The 19,459-nt window shown below is 41.1% G+C and overlaps 2 protein-coding genes across 4 annotated transcripts in view; one reads left to right on the top strand and one right to left on the bottom strand.

The window, feature by feature from the left end:
• Nucleotides 1-177, bottom strand: part of LOC121378570 (uncharacterized protein DDB_G0290685-like) — a 35,731-nt gene extending 35,554 nt beyond the window's left edge. Inside the window, exon 1 of the mRNA XM_041506805.1 lies at nt 85-177. The gene's annotated coding sequence lies outside the window, so the exon portion shown is untranslated. The remainder of the gene's footprint in view (nt 1-84) is intronic.
• Nucleotides 142-16,624, top strand: LOC121378571. Of its 3 annotated transcripts, none has more exons than XM_041506807.1 (6): nt 142-266; nt 8,741-9,175; nt 11,655-12,538; nt 14,467-14,684; nt 14,962-15,100; nt 16,494-16,624. In XM_041506807.1, exons 2-5 carry the CDS (start codon nt 8,752-8,754, stop codon nt 15,053-15,055), a joined length of 1,620 nt encoding a protein of 539 aa, XP_041362741.1. In that variant the 5' UTR covers nt 142-266; nt 8,741-8,751; the 3' UTR covers nt 15,056-15,100; nt 16,494-16,624. The 3 variants fall into 3 exon arrangements, with proteins under 3 accessions (XP_041362741.1, XP_041362742.1, XP_041362740.1); XM_041506808.1 differs by lacking the exon at nt 142-266 and adding an exon at nt 1,534-1,680; XM_041506806.1 differs by lacking the exon at nt 142-266 and having other exon boundaries at nt 8,645-9,175.
• Nucleotides 16,625-19,459: the final 2,835 nt, after the last annotated feature.

The raw sequence follows: 19,459 nt of genomic DNA, 5'->3' as shown, positions 1-19,459 counted from the left end.
AGGTCCCAAAAAACGAACACCACTCCTACTACATCCTATCTGCACGAACCACGAGGCACCTAAATAGTATAAATAAAGAATTACCTGGTTTCTCAATATCTAGTTTACTTCTTTCAGCGATTTTTCTTTTCTTAAAGCACGAAGGTATGTAACTTCCTGGTTTCGGTTTCGATTTGATTGCTTAGACTGAATCGATTAGTCGGCTGTCCTTAGATGTAGCCTAGACGACATAATTTACAGGTCAACCCGACCATATCTCCCGGCAGGTAAGTAAGTAGCCTAACTGTTCTAATAATTTGCAGGGTTGAGGAAAAGGATATCCAAAATTAAAGTTTCTTTTGTTTAACGACACCACTGGATCATATTGATTTATTAATCATCGGCTATTACTGGACAGTGTCAAACATTTGGTCATTGTAACACGAAGTCAAATATGTCTCAGTGCATTGTTAGCGTAGCGTTGGTTGCTAGCGCCCGGGAAAGGCAAGTATTGCGCCCCCTAACCAGTGGACCGTTAGCACTCCCCGAGTCCCTTCCACCATTCCAGAATTTTGCGATCGGGTTAACCGCCCCGGTGGCCCCGTCCACGCTACGCCACCGAGTGCACCACAACTGCCGTGGTATATATTCCTATCCTGTTTGTGTGATGATGCGTATAGAAGATCCCATGCTGCAAATCGAAAAGAGTAGTCCATTGAGTGGCGAAACCGGGTTTTATCTCTAATTATCTATGCAGAGCTCAATCGTAGGCCTATGTCAGACGCCATATATCACGGTATAGTAGATAAAATGCGTTGAGTGTGCGTCGTTATTAAACCATCATTGCATATATGTTTGCCTACCCACCCCACCCACTCCCTCACCTCCACCCCCATTCCACCTACTTTATATATCGTTCCTATGGGACTGAAATATATATATATTTTTTTATTGTTCTGAATGTTCGGGTAGTTGGCGCGTGTCCCATGTTTTGTTGTGTAGTTATGGAGACGAATCCACATTGTGTGACCTTGCTTGTAATATAATATAGACTGCACGACTAACTCTGGATCAATACACGGCCACACAGAAAATATTAATGTTTTTAACTTTTACATACATCCGGGTGCCACAACTAGACATATTACAGTAGAAAATTATATAAAAATTATTGGTAAATTTAATGATAATTTAATTATCACGGGAGATTTTAATAGTAAAAATATACTTTGGGGATCTAATTCTACAAATACACAAGGGGCAGTAATAGAATCATTGATGGATAAACTAGATATAGCATGTCTCAACGATGGCACTGAGACCTTTCATTCTGAAATAAATCATGCATGGACATGTCTTGACATTAACCTGGTATCACAAGCCATGGCGGCTAAATGTATGGGATGGGATGGGAAACTGTATTAACGTGCCCCTATCCAAAAAGGTTCAGGCACGCCCACTACGGATTTAACCTCTGACTTCGCCAGTGACTAACTCCGGAGCAGGAGGGGGGGGGGGGGGGGTAAGTTTGAAGTGGGCGGAATTTGGAAAAAAGCCATTTAGTAAGGTCAACGCGAGAGTGCTTGATTGTAGCTCCCACTCCGGCGTACGGTAAGACAGACTCCATGGCCATCCCGCATCGTGACGCTGTGGACGGAGAAATCTCCCTCTGAAGGGCTTGACGGTAGCGGCATGAAGGAGGTAAGCTTTGGTTGTGTGAATAACCTCCGGACGTCCTCGATGTTAGTTTTCACTAGCTGGGAGTAGCGCGTTGGTAATTTGCCGGCCTTGAGTGACCACTGCTCCTCAGCTTCAACAACAGGTTTCGGCGGTTGCGTCGGGGGTCCTGGCTTGACTGGTTGGTCTCCTGGTGACGCAATCGCTTTCCGCTTCGCAACGGCTACCGATCGGGCCTGGGACTCGACTGCGGCACTCTTCCTAGGTGGAGGTGGCATCGTAGGAGTCCCGGAGGCTGAGTTCAGAGGAGTTTGTGGGGGCGACTCCATAACCGCCTGGTTAAGGTCTTCCCCTGGTGGTTCCACTGTTGGTTCCGGCTGAGCTGGATCCTCTAGTTTCGCCGGTGTAGATCGGTGCCGGGGATGATCATCGTAAAGGGCCGCCGCCGGCAGTTGAGCTGCCGGTTTTGCACCCCCCCCCCCCCCGGTCCATCCCTGGCGCGTCGGTCTTCCTCCTTCTTCTCTTCCTCGGTGGCTTCTTAACCGGGTCACCGTACACCAAGGTCACGGTTGCCCGTGGCCCGGTGTACGTGACGCGGTATTCCAGTAACACTCCGTAAGAAGCAATGAGTCCCCCCAGGTGGGGGGGTGGGGGGGGGTAGCTCGAGAGAGCAAGCGCACACGTCCTGCTTCATCTTTGTTCAAATCGTGCAAGGCAAGAATCGACTGCAAGAATCGACTCAAGAATCGACTGGCTAAATGTATGTGGAATGTCCTTAACGACTTGGGTAGCGACCATATGCCTATCATTACTAATTATAATACTTCTGATAATTGGCAAGAACATATTAATTATAAAAATAAATGGAATTTCAATAAAGCCAATTGGCACAAGTTTAGAGACCTGTGTGATAAATTAGACCATGGGCAGTGTCACGGGGATCCTATAATACCCGTAACTGAATAAAACACGATTATCCAATATCTCTCCTAACTGTATATCTATTAGATCTCTCTGTATCGGGCAGTCTAATACCCGAGTGGCTCGGCTCTAGGTATAATCAGAGATAAGATCTTATATAAATATATATATATATATATATGTAGCATGTTTAGTTCACTAGAAAACACAACAAAACACAATACACTTTGAAATCTGTATTAACACTGCGCTGACAAATGTACTTGCCGCAGTAGTTAATTAACAACAACAATATAATAACAACCCAGAGCTAATGACTTAATTAGTTAATCACTAGGTGTCTAGTTTACACAATATTCTAATCACTTCACTGTGATACAATCCACACGCGTGTGATAATTGAGAAATGCTGCCAGGAGAACTTAATTAATAAAGGAATTACAACTCTATTCCTAAATGGTTAATTTTTAATTAACCCTTAAATACTCATTCAGTAACCTTGTAATACAGAATTAATACTGGTACCTATCACAATAAAGACAATAACATACAGTTTACCTAGGTCCTCTAGGATGACCGGCTAAGCTTTATCTTTTTAGAACAGTGAAGCCTACAATTTACTTCGTCAGAGCCGGAGACACTGTCTAAATAATATTGGTATAATACAGTATTAAAATATTTAAGGTCACATCAATCACATCAAGGTTATACAACAGAGCAGAAAAATAGATTTACCAGTCCAGACGGACAAACGTTCCCCGGGAGCCTTCCAATGTTTCTCCCCGATACATCTAAAATCCTATCTATTTATCCAAAAATCTCAGAGACAGCGAATATCGCCTGGGGGAACAACGCGGTACCTCACCTATCATGTGATATTTCCACAACTCCCAGAGACGGTATATTTTCTTAGAAGCCTAGACTGGTCGTCGCCTAGTTCGCTAGAGATACCATGGTCGCGCGGAGGTATTACGTAACCACTCTTCACATGGCCTCCACACCTGGTCTGGGTGTGTACTAGGGGGTACGGTCGCGCGGAGGTATTACGTAACCAAGTGCCCAACTGGTCTAAGTGCATATTGGGACACAAGACTACCACCGTCGCGCGGGGGTATTACGTAACCAAGCTGCACACAGCCCTCTAAAACAATTAGCATCGCCACAGGCGAAAAGATAAGAGCATGTCCCGTCACAGGCAGATTAGAAATAAAAATATTGGTAAGTTTAGTGATAATTTAATTAATGCCGTTATTAAAATTGCAAATTCAACAGTCCCCATTTCAAATAATAAAGTGAATTTAAAAACATCCACCCCCATACATGATAATAATATGAATTTTAATATTAAAAATTTATTAAATCCGGATAAAAATATTAAAAATAAAATTGATAGAGTGCTGGACTCCTCTGTTGTGGAGACAGGAGTTCATTGACTTCAAATATTGGGATTAGGCATAACTGTCTGTTTCCTCTGGCTACTTGGCGTCGATCATAGTCGGTTTTGTGTGTGTGTGTGTGTGTGTGTGTGTGTGTGTGTGTGTGTTTGTTGTGTTTTTTTAAATCCTTTCCAGGTCGGACGCCACGCCTTTGCTGGTCTGACTCTAACTATAATAATATTATTTCTGACATGGAGGAACCTTTTTTTAATATTGTCCTATGGAGTTATTACTCCTTTTTAATTGGTAATATAGTAAATAGATAGAAGAGGAGGATTAGGGGGAGTTGGAGGGTAGAAAGAGAAGGGGTGGGTTATAGGGAAGGATAAGAATGGAGGCTTGGGGAGGGCAAGTTAGGACGTTGTTTTTTTTTGTGTTTTTTTTTGTTTTTTTTTGTGTTTTTTTTTTTTTTTTTTTTAAATGTTTTTTTAAATGTTTTTTTTAATTATTATTATTTTTTTTTGTTTTGTTGTTGTTGTTGTTGTTGTTGTTGTTGTTGCCGTTGTTGTATATAGTTATTTTAATGTGTAGTTTGTTGGTGGTGGATGTATGATGTATGTATGTGTGGCTCGGTGGTGGTTAGTGTCATCTGGCAGTGACACTTTCCTGCTCCCCGTTATACTACCTCTTTTAACCTTAGTTTTTAATGTGTTTATATTTTTTTTAAAGAAACTATTGTTGTAAATGTGTTTTATTATTAATTATTGTGTGTTGTATGTTTTTAAATATAATTGGAAGCTCGGGCTATATTTCTTTCTCCTTTTAATATACTTTAATAATAATTTGTGTATGGGGGTGGATGTTTTTAAATAAATAAATGTCCTCGGGTGTTTTTATCTAGTCCACCGTGGTTGGGGCCGAGTAGGTCCGGGGCGTCTCGTCTCCTTTTTGGGATCGGTTTGGTGTCGGGGTCTTCTTTTGGGGCGTCGTGTCGGCTGGTTGGCTGGTGTGTGTGGGGTGGGGGGGGGGGGTGGGGTGGGGGGGGGGGGGGGACGGGTTCATCACTTTGGTCTTGGCTGGAAGGCAGAGTTGTGGATGAGTCTAGGGTATATTAAAAATTTTATATGAATTTTTTTGGGCACCCGGAATTGCCCTCTTTAATCTTGTTCAATCTTAATCTTTTTAAGAGCATATAAATTGTGTAATTTTCATTGTTTCATTTACCTGTTTGGAAATGCCCAGTCAAAAACAAGCGTGACACTAAAATAATTAAAATTAATTTTTATTTAAATACCATAGGTTATTTCAACGACGCATCAAAATTCACCCCCCCCCCCCACCCCCTCCCCCCATGCCTTTTATAAATAATTCAAAATTCACCCATTAATAAGTAATTTTTCTGTCCCAAACTCGACCATTGGCCATGCCAGAGATTGGGTGTGGGAGAGACGTGCCTGAACCTTAATTGGATAGAGGCACGTTAATAGAGTTTACGAATACGATTACTCTGGATGTACCGCCACATTATATTGATGTAGCCAGGATTTTATACTTGGGGAGGAGAGGGGCAGCAACAAAATTGTCTATTGGTTTACAAATGCCTGATAACAGCGTTTATTCATATTTACATTACTAGCCTACTCAACTACCAGATATGCTCTAAGTCCAGCCAGTGAACGTTTCGCTAACGTTCGCGAACTATTTCATTGGTTCCCGACTGCTCGAATACTCGTCTGAGGTGCTTGCATCGCAGGATAGAATCACCTCGATGGATCCATTCAACTGATTGGAAGTTTTTTCTCGTTCCAACCAGTTCACCACAACTGGTCAAAAGCTGTGGTATGTGCTTTCCTTTAGAACTGTGGGAAAGTAGGCCTACATAAAAAAAAAAGATCCCTTGCTGCATTAGGTAAAATGTAGTGGGTTTCGTCTGATGACTACAAGTCAGAATTACCAAATGTTTGATATCCAGTAGCCGATGATTAATTAATCAATGTGCACTAGTGGTGTTGTTAAACAAAACAAACTTTAACTTTAATTCATCCATGAATTTCTGAACATCCTAAAAACTGGTTTTGGTTACACAAACAAAAGGATTAAAAAGAACCCCATTTAACATAATTGTTCTACCCATAAAGTGGGGCAAGTGCTGGAGAAAATTTACTCATTAACGCAGAGAAGACTGAATCATTCGGACAAAATAAGTTGGCCTCAAACATGGCCACCATTGTATTGAACTGTATTTGTAAAATGCAGGAGATTGCAGTTTAGGGCACTAATACCCTCCAGAATGGACGTAAATGCATTACCAAAAAAAGAAAGAAAAAAGTAATAATAATCGCACTAATTTATGTACTTGTTTTTAATAGGCTTACAGAGTCTTACAAAGTAATTTGAAAAAAACCCCAACAAAACAAAACAAATTAAATGCAAAATGATAATTATTGTTTTTATTTAATTTTCCTTTTCCTTTTCTTTCCTTTTTTTTTTTTTTTTTTTGGGGGGGGGGGGGGGGGGGGTATGCCTCGGAACCTCATTAAAATCTCGGACGCTATGCCCACTTGATTTCGGTACGTCAGTTTTCCTAATATTTATTTGCTTCCGAATATGCGAGAATAAGGCACAAACCCGTATTTACGGTTATATAACGTCGGACATATGGTTAAGGGAGGAAACCCGCTGTCGCCACTTCATGGGCTAGTCTTTTCGATTAGCAGCAAGGGATCTTTTATATGCACCATCCAATAGACATGATAGCACTTGGTGTACCAGTCGTGGTGCACTGGCTGGAGCGTGAAATAGCCCAATGGGCCCATTGCTGGGGATCGATCCCAAACCGACCGCGCATTAAGCGAACGCTTTACCAAGTCTCGCCCCTCAAACCCGTAAGAGTAACTTTTTGTCCTGTGTGTGTGTAGCAGATTTTCGCAACAGGAAAGAAGGAAATGTTTTATTTAAAAACTGACCCCTTCTAGGGCTATTCTGAGGTGTTTTCTGCTGGCTAGCCGAGCTGCTTTCACAGGAATGTAAAAAATCGGGATATGATTTTTTTTTTCGCCTTGAGCAGGGGGGGATTTCGACCACACACACACCACACACACCCATACCCCCCCCCCCCCCCCCCCCCCCCCCCGCGCACGCGCCTGTTAACGACACACTCAACATATTTTATGTACAGATATATGGCGTCGCACTCAAACACATTTTATGTACGGATATATGGCGTCGACATATAGTTAAATCGGCCTCGGTGGCGTCGTGGTTAGGCCATCGGTCAACAGGTTGGTAGGTACTGGGTTCGGATCCCAGTCGAGGCATGGCATTTTTAATTCAGATACCGACTCCAAACCCTGAGTGAGTGCTCCGCAAGGCTCAATGGGTAGGTATAAACCACTTGCACCGACCAGTGATCCATAACTAGTTCAACAAAGGTCATGGTTTGTGCTATCCTGCCTGTGGGAAGCGCAAATAAAATATCCCTTGCTGCTAATCGGAAAGAGTAGCCCATGTTGTGGCGACAGCGAGTTTTCTCTCAAAATCTGTGTGGTCCTTAACCATATTTCCGACGCCATATAACCGTAAACAAAATGTGTTGAGTGCGTCGTTAAATAAAACATTTCTTTCATATAGTTAAGGACCACATAGATATTGAGAGAGGAAATCCGCTGTCGCCACTTCTTGGGCTACTCATTTCGATTAGCAGCAAGGAATATTTTATATATGCGTCATCCCACAGACAGGATAACACATACCACGGCCTTTGATATACCAGTGCACTGGCTGGAATGAGAAATAGCCCAATGGGCCTACCGACGGGGATCGATCCCAGACCGTGGTGGTTTACACCTACCCATTGAGCCTTGCGGAGCACTCACTCAGGGTTTGGAGTCGGTATCTGGATTAAAAATCCCATGCCTCGACTGGGATCCAAACCCAGTACCTACCAGCCTGTAGACCGATGGCCCAACCACGACGCCACCGAGGCCGGTCGTACTGTGGATGATGAATTACAAAAACCTTAACATGTCATGAAACGGGGCACTTCAAAAAGGCGGTGATTGTACATTGGATAACCATTGAAATCGTACATTCTTCCATTATGAACAACTTTTCATTTGTAAGGTTAATCGACAAATGATGTTTTAGGTTTGTTTGTTTATTTATTCATGTTATATGCTTGTTGTTGTTGTTGTTGTTGTTGGGTTTGTTTGGGTTTTTTTTTATGGGTTTTGTTGTTGTTGTTGTTGTTGGGGGGTTTTTTTTGGGGGGGGGGGGTTAAAATGACGATTTGTGGTTTTTTTACTTTTTTTTTTTTGTTTTTTTTGTTTGTTGCTGTTTTTAGTTTGATCTATACTATGTGCGCACTCGTTTTCTTGGGGAATTTTGGATTTTTTATATTTTTATTTTGTTGGTTTTTCATTGGGGAGAGAGGGTGGTGTGTTTTCTTTTTGTTTAATTGTTGTTTGTTGGTTTTTTAATATATAGTTACAATAATCAAATGGAAAGGATAGATTGCTTGAGAATTCACATTTCAGTGAAATATTTTTCTATATGTCTATGTGCCTATCCTAGGACAATGTTAGAGTACTTGCTATCTCTCTCTCTCTCTCTCTCTCTCTCTCTCTCTCTCTCTCTCTCTCTCTCTCTCTCTCTCTCTCTCTCTCTCTCTCAGCTTTTGGATGTCGAAGTATGATACGGAGATTGAACTTTAGATAAGCTAACCCCAAGCAAGGGATTTTATGTGTCGATGATGTACTCTATAATTATAATTCATGATTCCTTTTCAGCATCTAAAATTATGGCATCAAGTCTGAGAAAAACGACCACAAAAAGCTACGAGGTACCTGAAACCAATCTGTTCATTACGTGTTATGTTGGTGACATCAGAGATACCAACACCAAAGGAGTGGTAACCGGAGAACATTTCCCATACAGCAAGAACGCAAGCCAGGTCACGAATGCACTGTGTGAGATCTTGGGAGAGACTTACAAGGCAAAGAGACTCAAGTTCCTGGAAGAGAACAAGTACGTGGATGACGTTTTTGTCATTAAGACAGGCAACCGCGACACTCTGGAATACGTGTTCCACGCCAGTGTAAGAGGTTTCACGTCTGCTAATCCACAAGACTGGTTGGCAGAAATGCGGTTAGTGTACAGATCGGTATGGAAAATGGCTGACAAGGAAGGTGTAGAATCGTTGACATTGCCCATCCTTGGAGCAGGTAGGCACCTTGGTGTTAAACTGGGTATAATAATTACAGGGGCGGCACAGTCTAAAACATAGTGGTACGGCTCGTGGTTGCCAGTCTCGCCTTTCAAATTACTTGTAAGGACATTTTCACAGATATAGCAAATATATACCCCCACCCACCCCCCACCCCACCACCACCAACACCACCACCACCACACACACACATACAAAAGTCTGCGCCGCCCCTGAATTATCATGTACACGTAAACTTATACTCCTATGTTAAACTGGGTATTATAATTATCATGTACACGTAAACTTATACTCCTATGTTAAACTGGGTATAATAATTATCATGTACACGTAAACTTATACTCCTATGTTAAACTGGGTATAATAATTATCATGTACACGTAAACTTATACTCCTATAGTGCTTTCATTTTTATCATTTCATGTGGAGTTTCCTTTCATCTTTAACATTTGGACTCCAATATTCCTCTGTGGGTCGGGACGTAGCTCAGTGGTAAAGCGCTCGCTCGATGCGTGGGCGGTCTGGGATCGATCCCCATCAGTGGGCCCATTGGGCTATTTCTGGTTCCAGTCAGTGCTCCACAACTGGTGTAACAAAGGCCGTGGGATTCTGCATATAAAAGATCCCTTGCTGCTAATCGAAAAAAGTAGCCCATGAAGTGGCGACAGCGGGTTTCCTCTCTCAATATCTGTGTGGTCCATAACCATATGTCTGACGCCATATAACCGTAAATAAAATGTGTTGAGTGCGTCGTTAAATAAAACATTTCTTTCTTTCTTTCCAAATACACTCTAGTCCATAGCGTGGGAAGTTAAGTGGCGGGAGGGTATCATTTTGAAGGCGGGTTAGCCAGAATATGCATGGCTCAAGCTAATGGATGCGGAAGTCATATTATCTATCGACACCAATGCTGTCTGACTGAAAATGCACAACACGTACTCTCCATTACTATACAGGCCTGCGATATTATACAGTGACCATGTATTGATAATACTTCGGCCGATATTCGAATAATGGAGGAACGAACGTAGCTCATGGTATGAAATGTGTCACTTGATGGTGCTCAGGTATATGTATGTATGTATGTATGTATGTGTTGATGTGTGAATATCTATATATTGTATGTATGTCCAGGTTGACTATTACATACATAGATATTAACGCACTGGTGCAGGGGATAATTAAATCCTTTCTGGCCTCACAAATTGTCCCGTGCCGTTGCTGGGACTCGAACCCATGGCACCGAATCGCCCGCAACTTTGCAAACTTGCCACGATACCTTTTGAGCTATTGAGATATGTATGTATGTATGTATGTATGTATGTATGTATGTATATAATATAGACATAGACACACATAGTTGAATCTCGTTGGCTCGAACCCCGTCAGTGCTCGAGAAAGTGTTCGACCCATCGAGTAGTTCGACCTAACCATTCGGTCAACCTCGTGTAAGTGTAACTCGGGACCCAGCTATATTCTACTGTGTGTTAAAGTAGAAAATATTTGTCTACAGTGGCAAATTAATGATAAAATATTCAGATATATAAGGGTCGTGTATTTTAAAAGAAAGAAATGGATTGGCTAATGAAATCCCAACACATTGTTTTTATCACCAGCTGTTTCAGCCTTATAAAACGTCCAACACATTGTAAAATTTGTTTCATGAGCTAGAGTACTGTTGGAGTCTTTTGGATGATCTTTATTATGGTAGAAAATATACTACAGCCTTTGTATCGTAAAGCCATAATGAAGTTGGCGGCCTACTGGCTGAATTGAGAAATATCCACTAAAACCATTCCTTCAACCCCGGTACACCAGACGAGCACCATCACCGAGTCAAATACCGCTATGTGACGTTAGAAGTTTTAATATAATTTAACAGTTTTGTGTTATATATATATATATATCATATTTTATATTTTCAGTGCAATCAAAGTATTCTTTAAGAATTTGATAACTTTTCAAATTAGCCCCTGCGCGTGCTGTAACCTCACCGTGGTGCAGGGGTGTAACATTCTCTTTGAGAATGGCCAATACAGCACACAGTTTTGAGTAAAAGTCAGTATCTATCTGTGATATTTGTGTTTTGGCACAGTTATTTACACTGTGTTTTTGTTTAAATCTTGAATTTTAATATTGATGTTGATCATCACCTTATTTGTTTGCATTACCATAGTTTGAGACCCAATAGCCGATGTATTTTTCGTGCTGGGGTATCGTTAAACATTCATTCATTCATTATTTTCAAATTAGATGTAAATTAATCGAGGTCACGACAGTGTTTATTGACATTTAAGCAAACACACTAGGGTGACACTCCATAACTGACGTATGCATATATAGTCATCAAATAAAAACATTTCAATAGCAAATTTACACTGAAAGCTGTCCCGCGTTCAGAAAACAAAAAACGTTATGCAATAGTTTATTTTGATGTAAGGACATACATATATAATTTGAAATGTGTTTCTATTTAGGTAATGCTCAAGCACCTCTTGGGTTGGCCATCCGCGCTCTGGTCCACTCGCTGTTTCAGTGCAAAACACGGACACTGAAAGAGATCCGTATTGTCAGTATGTACGAAGACGTCCACAGCAAAGTCTTGCAGTTGTGCGATGAGTATCTCAAAAAATGCTACACCGGTTCCCGTTCTTCCAGTTCCAAGAGAAACGATAATTGCCCTGGAATTCCTGATACACAAAAACCAGCTTTCTCGGAACAATATCAGACGACTTATCAGAAAGATTTCTCAGAGAGTGCCAAAGACAGATTAAGTGAAAATCATCCCGAATTTGGGAGAGAATCTAGACATTCCAGCCAAAGAAACCAAGGAGGCATCATTTCCGGTAGTGACGTCACGTCCGGCACGGGACGTAACTCTCAAAAGAGTCCGAGCATCCGAAAACCACAGATGGCGCTCAATAATAAAATGACTGTTCACAACAAGGATCTTGCGGCCGGGATTGGAACAAATAGGTCTACGTCATGTAGTCATGGCAACAGTAGGATTACTGCTGCAACGAAAAGATCTACTAACAAGAATTCTAGTACGACAAAAAATGCTAAATCGACAACAGGTCATGATCCCGACTCTTCTAGTGAACAGTGTCCAATATGCATGGACGTCATCAAAAGACCCAAAGAACTGTCGAAATGCGGTCATACGTTTTGCGATCCCTGCATTTCCGCCAGTTTCAAGCACAAACCTGTGTGCCCCGTTTGCAACACCATCTATGGGGTCGTCACTGGCGATCAGCCGGATGGAAGGATGGCGGTGGAAAGGTCCAGAAAACGTCTCCCAGGTCACGAAGATTGTGGAACTATCATCATTACGTACAGTTTCTACGATGGCGTTCAGAAGGTAAGAACGCACGCACGCACACCATCCTCCTCCTCGAATTTCGAGGTGTCTAAAACAAGTATAGTTTTTATTTATAAAAAAAAGAGAGTTGAAGTTTATTTGTTTAACATCACTAAAGCACATTGGTTTATTAATTATCGAGAATTATCGGCTACTGGATGTTGGATTTGTGGTAGTTCTGACATACATAGTCATAGTAGCAAGGGATCTTTTATATGCACCATCCCACAGACAGAATATTACATACCACAGCCTTTGATATACTAGTCGTGTTGCACTGGCTTGAACGAGAAATAGCCCAATGGACCCACAGACGGGGATAGATCCTAAACCGACCGCGCATCAGCCGAGCACTTTACCACTGAGCTACGTATCTTGCCCCGTGATAATCAAATGAATACAATGCTTTTTTTTTACCGTTTTAGTGGGGCACATGTAATAATATCATGGTCAAGTTTGGTGTGCCTGGGAAATGATTGCCATATCGATAATGCATGTTACTTTTGCTTTGAATACTGCATGTGCCCTTTTTATGCTTTGCACACCCTCCCTGAATACTCTATATTACTCACATAGCACTTTGCAGGGTGGTTTAATTATTTATATATAATTTACCAGCTAAGCATAGTCGCTGGACGCTGGTTCAAATCCCGTCAGCGGAGGTTGACTTATAAGTTATGATTTGTTTTTTGCAGTCAGAACACCCAAACTCAGGAAAGGTCATAGTCGCCGATTCAAATCCCGTCAGCGGAGGTTGACTTATAAGTTATGATTTGTATTTTTGCAGTCAGAACACACAAACCCAGGAAAGGTCATAGTCGCCGATTCAAATCCCGTCAGCGGAGGTTGACTTATAAGTTATGATTTGTGTTTTTGCAGTCAGAACACCTAAACCCAGGAAAGGTCATAGTCGCTTGTTCAAATCCCCTCAGCGGAGGTTGACTTATCAGTTATGATTTGTGTTTTTGCAGTCAGATAATCCGAATCCAGGAAAGGTCATAGTCGCCGATTCAAATCCCGTCAGCGGAGGTTGACTTATAAGTTATGATTTGTTTTTTGCAGTCAGAACACCCAAACTCAGGAAAGGTCATAGTCGCCGATTCAAATCCCGTCAGCGGAGGTTGACTTATAAGTTATGATTTGTATTTTTGCAGTCAGAACACACAAACCCAGGAAAGGTCATAGTCGCCGATTCAAATCCCGTCAGCGGAGGTTGACTTATAAGTTATGATTTGTGTTTTTGCAGTCAGAACACCTAAACCCAGGAAAGGTCATAGTCGCTTGTTCAAATCCCCTCAGCGGAGGTTGACTTATCAGTTATGATTTGTGTTTTTGCAGTCAGATAATCCGAATCCAGGAAAGGTCATAGTCGCTTGTTCAAATCCCCTCAGTAGAGGTTGAATTATTCATATATGATTCACCAGCGGAGCAGTCAGCGGAGGCTGCCCTATAAGGTTGGACTATACCAATTCAAATCCCATAGGCAACCATGTTAACGTTTGTGTTTAAAAACACTATATCCAATATATCAACCAAACTATGACCCATAAATATCAGTACTACAACCCCTACCTCAAAGTATTAAATGCAGAAAATGGTACCTTTCTTGGCTCATTTTCGGTATAACCAGATGTTTTTACAACACCCCTAGTTTCGCAAAAAAGTTTAGTACTTTTGTTTTACATGTACCCCATACATGTTCCAAGCACAAGGCTACTTGACACAGTGGTACTAGATTAATTAAAATTGTATACATTTTTAGCCCAGATAAAACTATTTTTTTTTACAACCAACACACTCACATTTATAACCAATCACAGGACTTGTGGTGTTAACATCTCTATCAAAAGTTCGGTGCACCACGAACTTCGACCCAGCTGGAAATTAATTGGTATAGTGCTACCATAAGTTACGATTTGTTTTTGCAGTCAGAACATCCGAACCCAGGACAGGACTACCACGGAACTAAGCGTATAGCGTATCTCCCTGACAACCCTCAAGGTCAAAAGGTCTGTCGTCTGCTGCGAACTGCCTTCGACCGGAAGTTGACCTTCACCGTCGGCCAATCGTCGACGACTGGCCGGGACGACGTAGTCACGTGGAACGACATCCACCACAAGACGAGCACCCATGGCGGACAACAGAGGTGAGATCAGGACTTCGATAGTTTTTATCTCTTCTTCCCCACCCCCCCCCCCCCTCTCTCTCTCTCTCTCCTCTCTCTCTCTCTCTCTCTCTCTCTCTCTCTCTCTCTCTCTCTCTCTCTCTCTCTCTCTCTCTCGTCGAATAAACCAGCAGGTTTCCCCCCTTGATCCAAGTGACGAAATAACCATATGTTAAATGTCAAATAACCGTTGATGTCGGTGAGCAAATATTTCTTTCTGTTCCTTTTAATTATCTTTGTTGTTGTGGTTTTCTTCCAGGTTTGGCTACCCCGATGCAACATACCTAACGAGAGTACAACAAGAACTCGCCAGCAAAGGAGTCACGGAAGAGACAGATGTCGAATATTTATAACATGGCATCTACATGTACATGTATATCACTAACCAAAATGCTGTGGTATGTGCTATCCTGTCCGTGGGCAGTGCATGTCAAAGATCCATTGTTACCCTATCATTTTCAAAACACATTTATAGGGCAGTTAACCTTATTCTTTTTTTTGTTCTTGAATTTGCATCCGAAGTCCAAAATAGAAGGCATCTGGTGTCGACAGATTTTTTTTTTCCTAATAAATTAACGCTAGCTGAACGGGACTTTAAAACTGTGCCGTTTTACACATAATGCCAGTTTAGATAGATGCCGGTTTGGACAGAGTCCACTTACTCACTCTCTGTCTCTCTCTGTCTCTCTCTGTCTCTCTCTCTCTCTCTCTCTCTCTCTCTCTGTATGTGTGTGTGTGTGTGTGTATATATATATATATATATATATATATATATATATATATATATATATATACGCATGCACAAAATGTTTGTATTTAATTATGAAATACAAGCCCCATATATTGTTTTTATCGTTCTAGGCTTGGTACCCTCCAATGGCGTAGGCAGGGTTTATATCGGGATTGGGGGGGGGGGGGGGGGGACACACACTATGTATATACATGTGTATATATCATTTTATAAAATTTAATAGTTTAAAAAATAAAAGTTTGATGGGGGTGGGGTGGGTTCCCGTAGGCCCCCTAGTCCCCCTCCCTACGCCACTGCAGGGACGGTGCATGGCCAGGGATAAAGTGGTCACTGCAGATCCTATCCCATCGTGATGGTCCTTTCCATTACGCACGGGTTCTGTAGAACCACTTCCATGCAAACCCTGTGATTCTCGGTTTGTTTAAAGTTAGGAAACACTGCTGTTTTGATGCATCCAAACACTAAACAATGGTTCACCATATTTTACATTTGAAAACTATCTCCAAAAGAATATTCCATCCATACAATTCAATTCAATATAATAAAATGTCCACGTTTTAAAAATACACGTGTTCCACCTTCCCAGTAAAATGTTGAATATGCCGGTTAGCGCGTCACGGGGTCACGTGACTTGGCTCTTCGAGTTGACAGGCGTTTTGGCAAACGATGGGGAAAACGCGAGTTTTTATTGCGAATATATTAAAAACGGGTAAATGTTTTTAAATTTATTTTATTGATACTATTATATATATTGTAAAATGTGTACGTAGATACCAAACAATAGTGAATTACGTTTTTGATAAATGTTGACCTTTAAATGTGTATGTGATGTTTACGATTGTGTGTGCTATGGAATACACAGAAGTGTTTATTTGTATAGTTATTTTATGACGTGCTTAACACATGCTTATTAACCTTTAAATTATAATTATATTTGATTTGAGTCTGAATTGAAATGTCTGTATGTCAAATGAACATTAGTAATAATATATGTTGTAACCTGGAAAATTAACTGATTTTATGTCCTTTTGTTATTCCAGGGTCGTTATACGAGGTGTGGCAAAAAAGAAATGAGACTACTCGTTTAGCTTAGGCACTACCCACTATATGATCAAACTGCTTTTATGTTGTTTTATTACGGTCTTTCCTGGTTCCAAAAAGTGCTCAAGTGCTTGTTTCGGGTAAATATTAATTGTGTTACGTTCATTTTGATAAGACGTGTGTCATCGCCCTTGTCAGAAAATGAGTGAAAGAAATTAAATGTTTAGCTAAATCTAACAAAACTGCGACTGAAACATACAGTATGTTAAAAAAGATTTATGGTGATCACACAATGTCTCGTCCTCGGGTATTTCAGTGGCATAAAAGATTTTTGGATGGTCGAGAAGATGTGCACGATGACCAAAAATCAGGTCGACCAAAAACCACCAAAACTGATGAAAACATTAAAAAAGTTCAAAAGCTAGTTCGTAGTGATCGCCGTTTAACAATTAGAATGATGGCTGAAATGCTTAGCATGAACAAGAAATCGATTCGGAAGATTTTAATTGAAGATTTGTCCATGAGAAAGGTGTGTGCAAAGATGGTGCCAAAACTTCTGACGAATGAACAAAAACAGAAACGAGTGGACATTTGCACTGATCTTCTTGAGCGAATTGAACAAGAGGCAAACCTTCTAGACAGTGTTATCACAGGGGATGAGTCATGGGTGTTCCAGTATGACCCGGAAACTAAAAGACAAAGCCTCCAGTGGACAACGATAACATCTCCTCGACCGAAAAAGGCAAGAATGTCCCGTTCCAAAGTGAAGACGATGTTAATTGTGTTTTTTGACATTAAAGGTATTGTGCACCATGAATATCTTCCACCAGGGCAAACGGTCAACCAGCACTTTTACAGAGATGTTCTAGGGCGTTTAAGGGAAAAGGTTCGTCGAAAAAGACCAAATCTGTGGTCCAACAAGTGGATTCTTTATCACGACAATGCTCCTTCTCATTGAAACAGTTTTTGGCACAGAAGCAAATCACAACAATGGAACACCCACCCTATTCGCCAGATCTTTCCCCATGTGACCTTTTTCTGTTCCCAAAACTGAACTGTTTCATGAAAGGAACCCATTTTGACAATGTGGAAGCCATAAAGAGACATACGACAGAACAGTTAAAGGGCATCCCTGAAGAGGATTTCCAAAAATGTTTTGCTGCATGGAAGAAAAGAATGGAAAAGTGCATAACAGCCAATGGGGATTATTTTGAAGGTGATAATCTTTGATTTCTTCAGTTTTTAAATAATAAAGGATTTATTGACATAGTCTCGTTTCTTTTTTGCCATACCTCGTATATATATATATATATATATATATCTATACATATCTATCTCTCTCTCTCTCTATATATATATATATATATCTATATATATATATATCTATATATCTATATCTATATATCTATATCTATATCTATATATATATAATGGTGTGATAATGGTGTGATAATGTATGTTTTATATACATCGGGATCTTCACATCCCTCCAGGTGATCCCTGAATAAAGACCTTAAACCCCAGCTGAAGTCTTCTGTGCTGTATAGAACCTTCGGTTTACCTTTGCATTACCAGTAAACTGTAGGAAAAGAATCAATATTTATGTAGCCTGTGTATTTGAGGGATTAGGCGCGTGAGTAGGGGAGGGTTTTGGGGGTCGAAACCCACCCCGCTGCAGCAGATTTTCCTGTTTTGCCAGTATATTATTTTGGGGAGAATCACTCGATCTTTTTATAAACTTCGGTTGCCATAGTCTAGAGCCCCCCACCCCCCGATTTCTGCACATGCGCAGTCGTGGTGCACTGGCTGGAACGAGAAATAGCCCAATGTGCTCACCGACGGGTATCGATCCTAGACCGATTGCTGTTTAATAATGGAAAGAAAAAACAGAAAGAAATGTTTTATTGAACGACGCACTCAACACATTTTATTTACGGTTATATGGCGTCAGACATATGGTAAGGACCACGTAGATATTGAGAAAGGAAACCCGCTGTCACCACTCTTTTCGATTAGCAGTAAGGGATATTTTATATACACTATCCCACAGACAGGGTAGTACATACCACGGCCTTTGATATACCAGTCGTGGTGCACTGGCTGGAACGAAAAATAGCCCAATGGGCCCATCGACGGGGATTGTTTAATAATGGATGCACACAATCATAGACACCTTATTCCAGATTTAATCTTTTATTGGTGTGATTTGCAGCTACTATTACACAAACAAGCAGATAATGAGGCACAGTCTTTTCTTAGTAATAAACAAGCAAAAATTGTTTTGTCGAATATTAAGTGGGGCCGATCAACTATTACATAACACTGTAGTCTCGAATATTAAGTGGGGCCGATCAACTATTACATAACACTGTAGTCTCGAATATTAAGTGGGGCCGATCAACTATTACATAACACTGCAGTCTCGAATATTAAGTGGGGCCGATCAACTACTACATACCACTGCAGTCTCGAATATTAAGTGGGGCCGATCAACTACTACATAACACCGCAGTCTCGAATATTAAGTGGGGCCGATCAGCTACTACATAACACCGCAGTCTCGAATATTAAGTGGGGCCGATCAGCTATTACATAACACCGCAGTCTCGAATATTAAGTGGGGCCGATCAGCTACTACATAACACTGCAGTCTCGAATATTAAGTGGGGCCGATCAACTACTACATAACACCGCAGTCTCGAATATTAAGTGGGGCCGATCAACTATTACATAACACCGCAGTCTCGAATATTAAGTGGGGCCGATCAACTATTACATAACACCGCAGTCTCGAATATTAAGTGGGGCCGATCAACTACTACATAACACCGCAGTCTCGAATATTAAGTGGGGCCGATCAACTACTACATAACACTGCAGTCTCGAATATTAAGTGGGGCCGATCAACTACTACATAACACTGCAGTCTCGAATATTAAGTGGGGCCGATCAACTACTACATAAC

Source organism: Gigantopelta aegis, chromosome 8 (genome assembly GCF_016097555.1).
Source record: "Gigantopelta aegis isolate Gae_Host chromosome 8, Gae_host_genome, whole genome shotgun sequence".
NCBI classification, from domain to species: Eukaryota; Metazoa; Mollusca; class Gastropoda; order Neomphalida; family Peltospiridae; genus Gigantopelta; species Gigantopelta aegis.
The sequence above is the reverse complement of the archived record's forward strand: the minus strand, read 5'-3'. Positions and strand labels throughout refer to the sequence as shown.

What these genes read in the sequence shown, in the direction of transcription:
- LOC121378571 (XM_041506806.1), top strand. Translation starts at nt 8,701, where the DNA reads ATGATGTACTCTATAATTATAATTCATGATTCCTTTTCAGCATCTAAA. An exon ending in ATTGCCCATCCTTGGAGCAG is followed by an intron (nt 9,176 to 11,654) that starts GTAGGCACCTTG and finishes GTTTCTATTTAG; the next exon opens with GTAATGCTCAAGCACCTCTT. An exon ending in TCTACGATGGCGTTCAGAAG is followed by an intron (nt 12,539 to 14,466) that starts GTAAGAACGCAC and finishes TTGTTTTTGCAG; the next exon opens with TCAGAACATCCGAACCCAGG.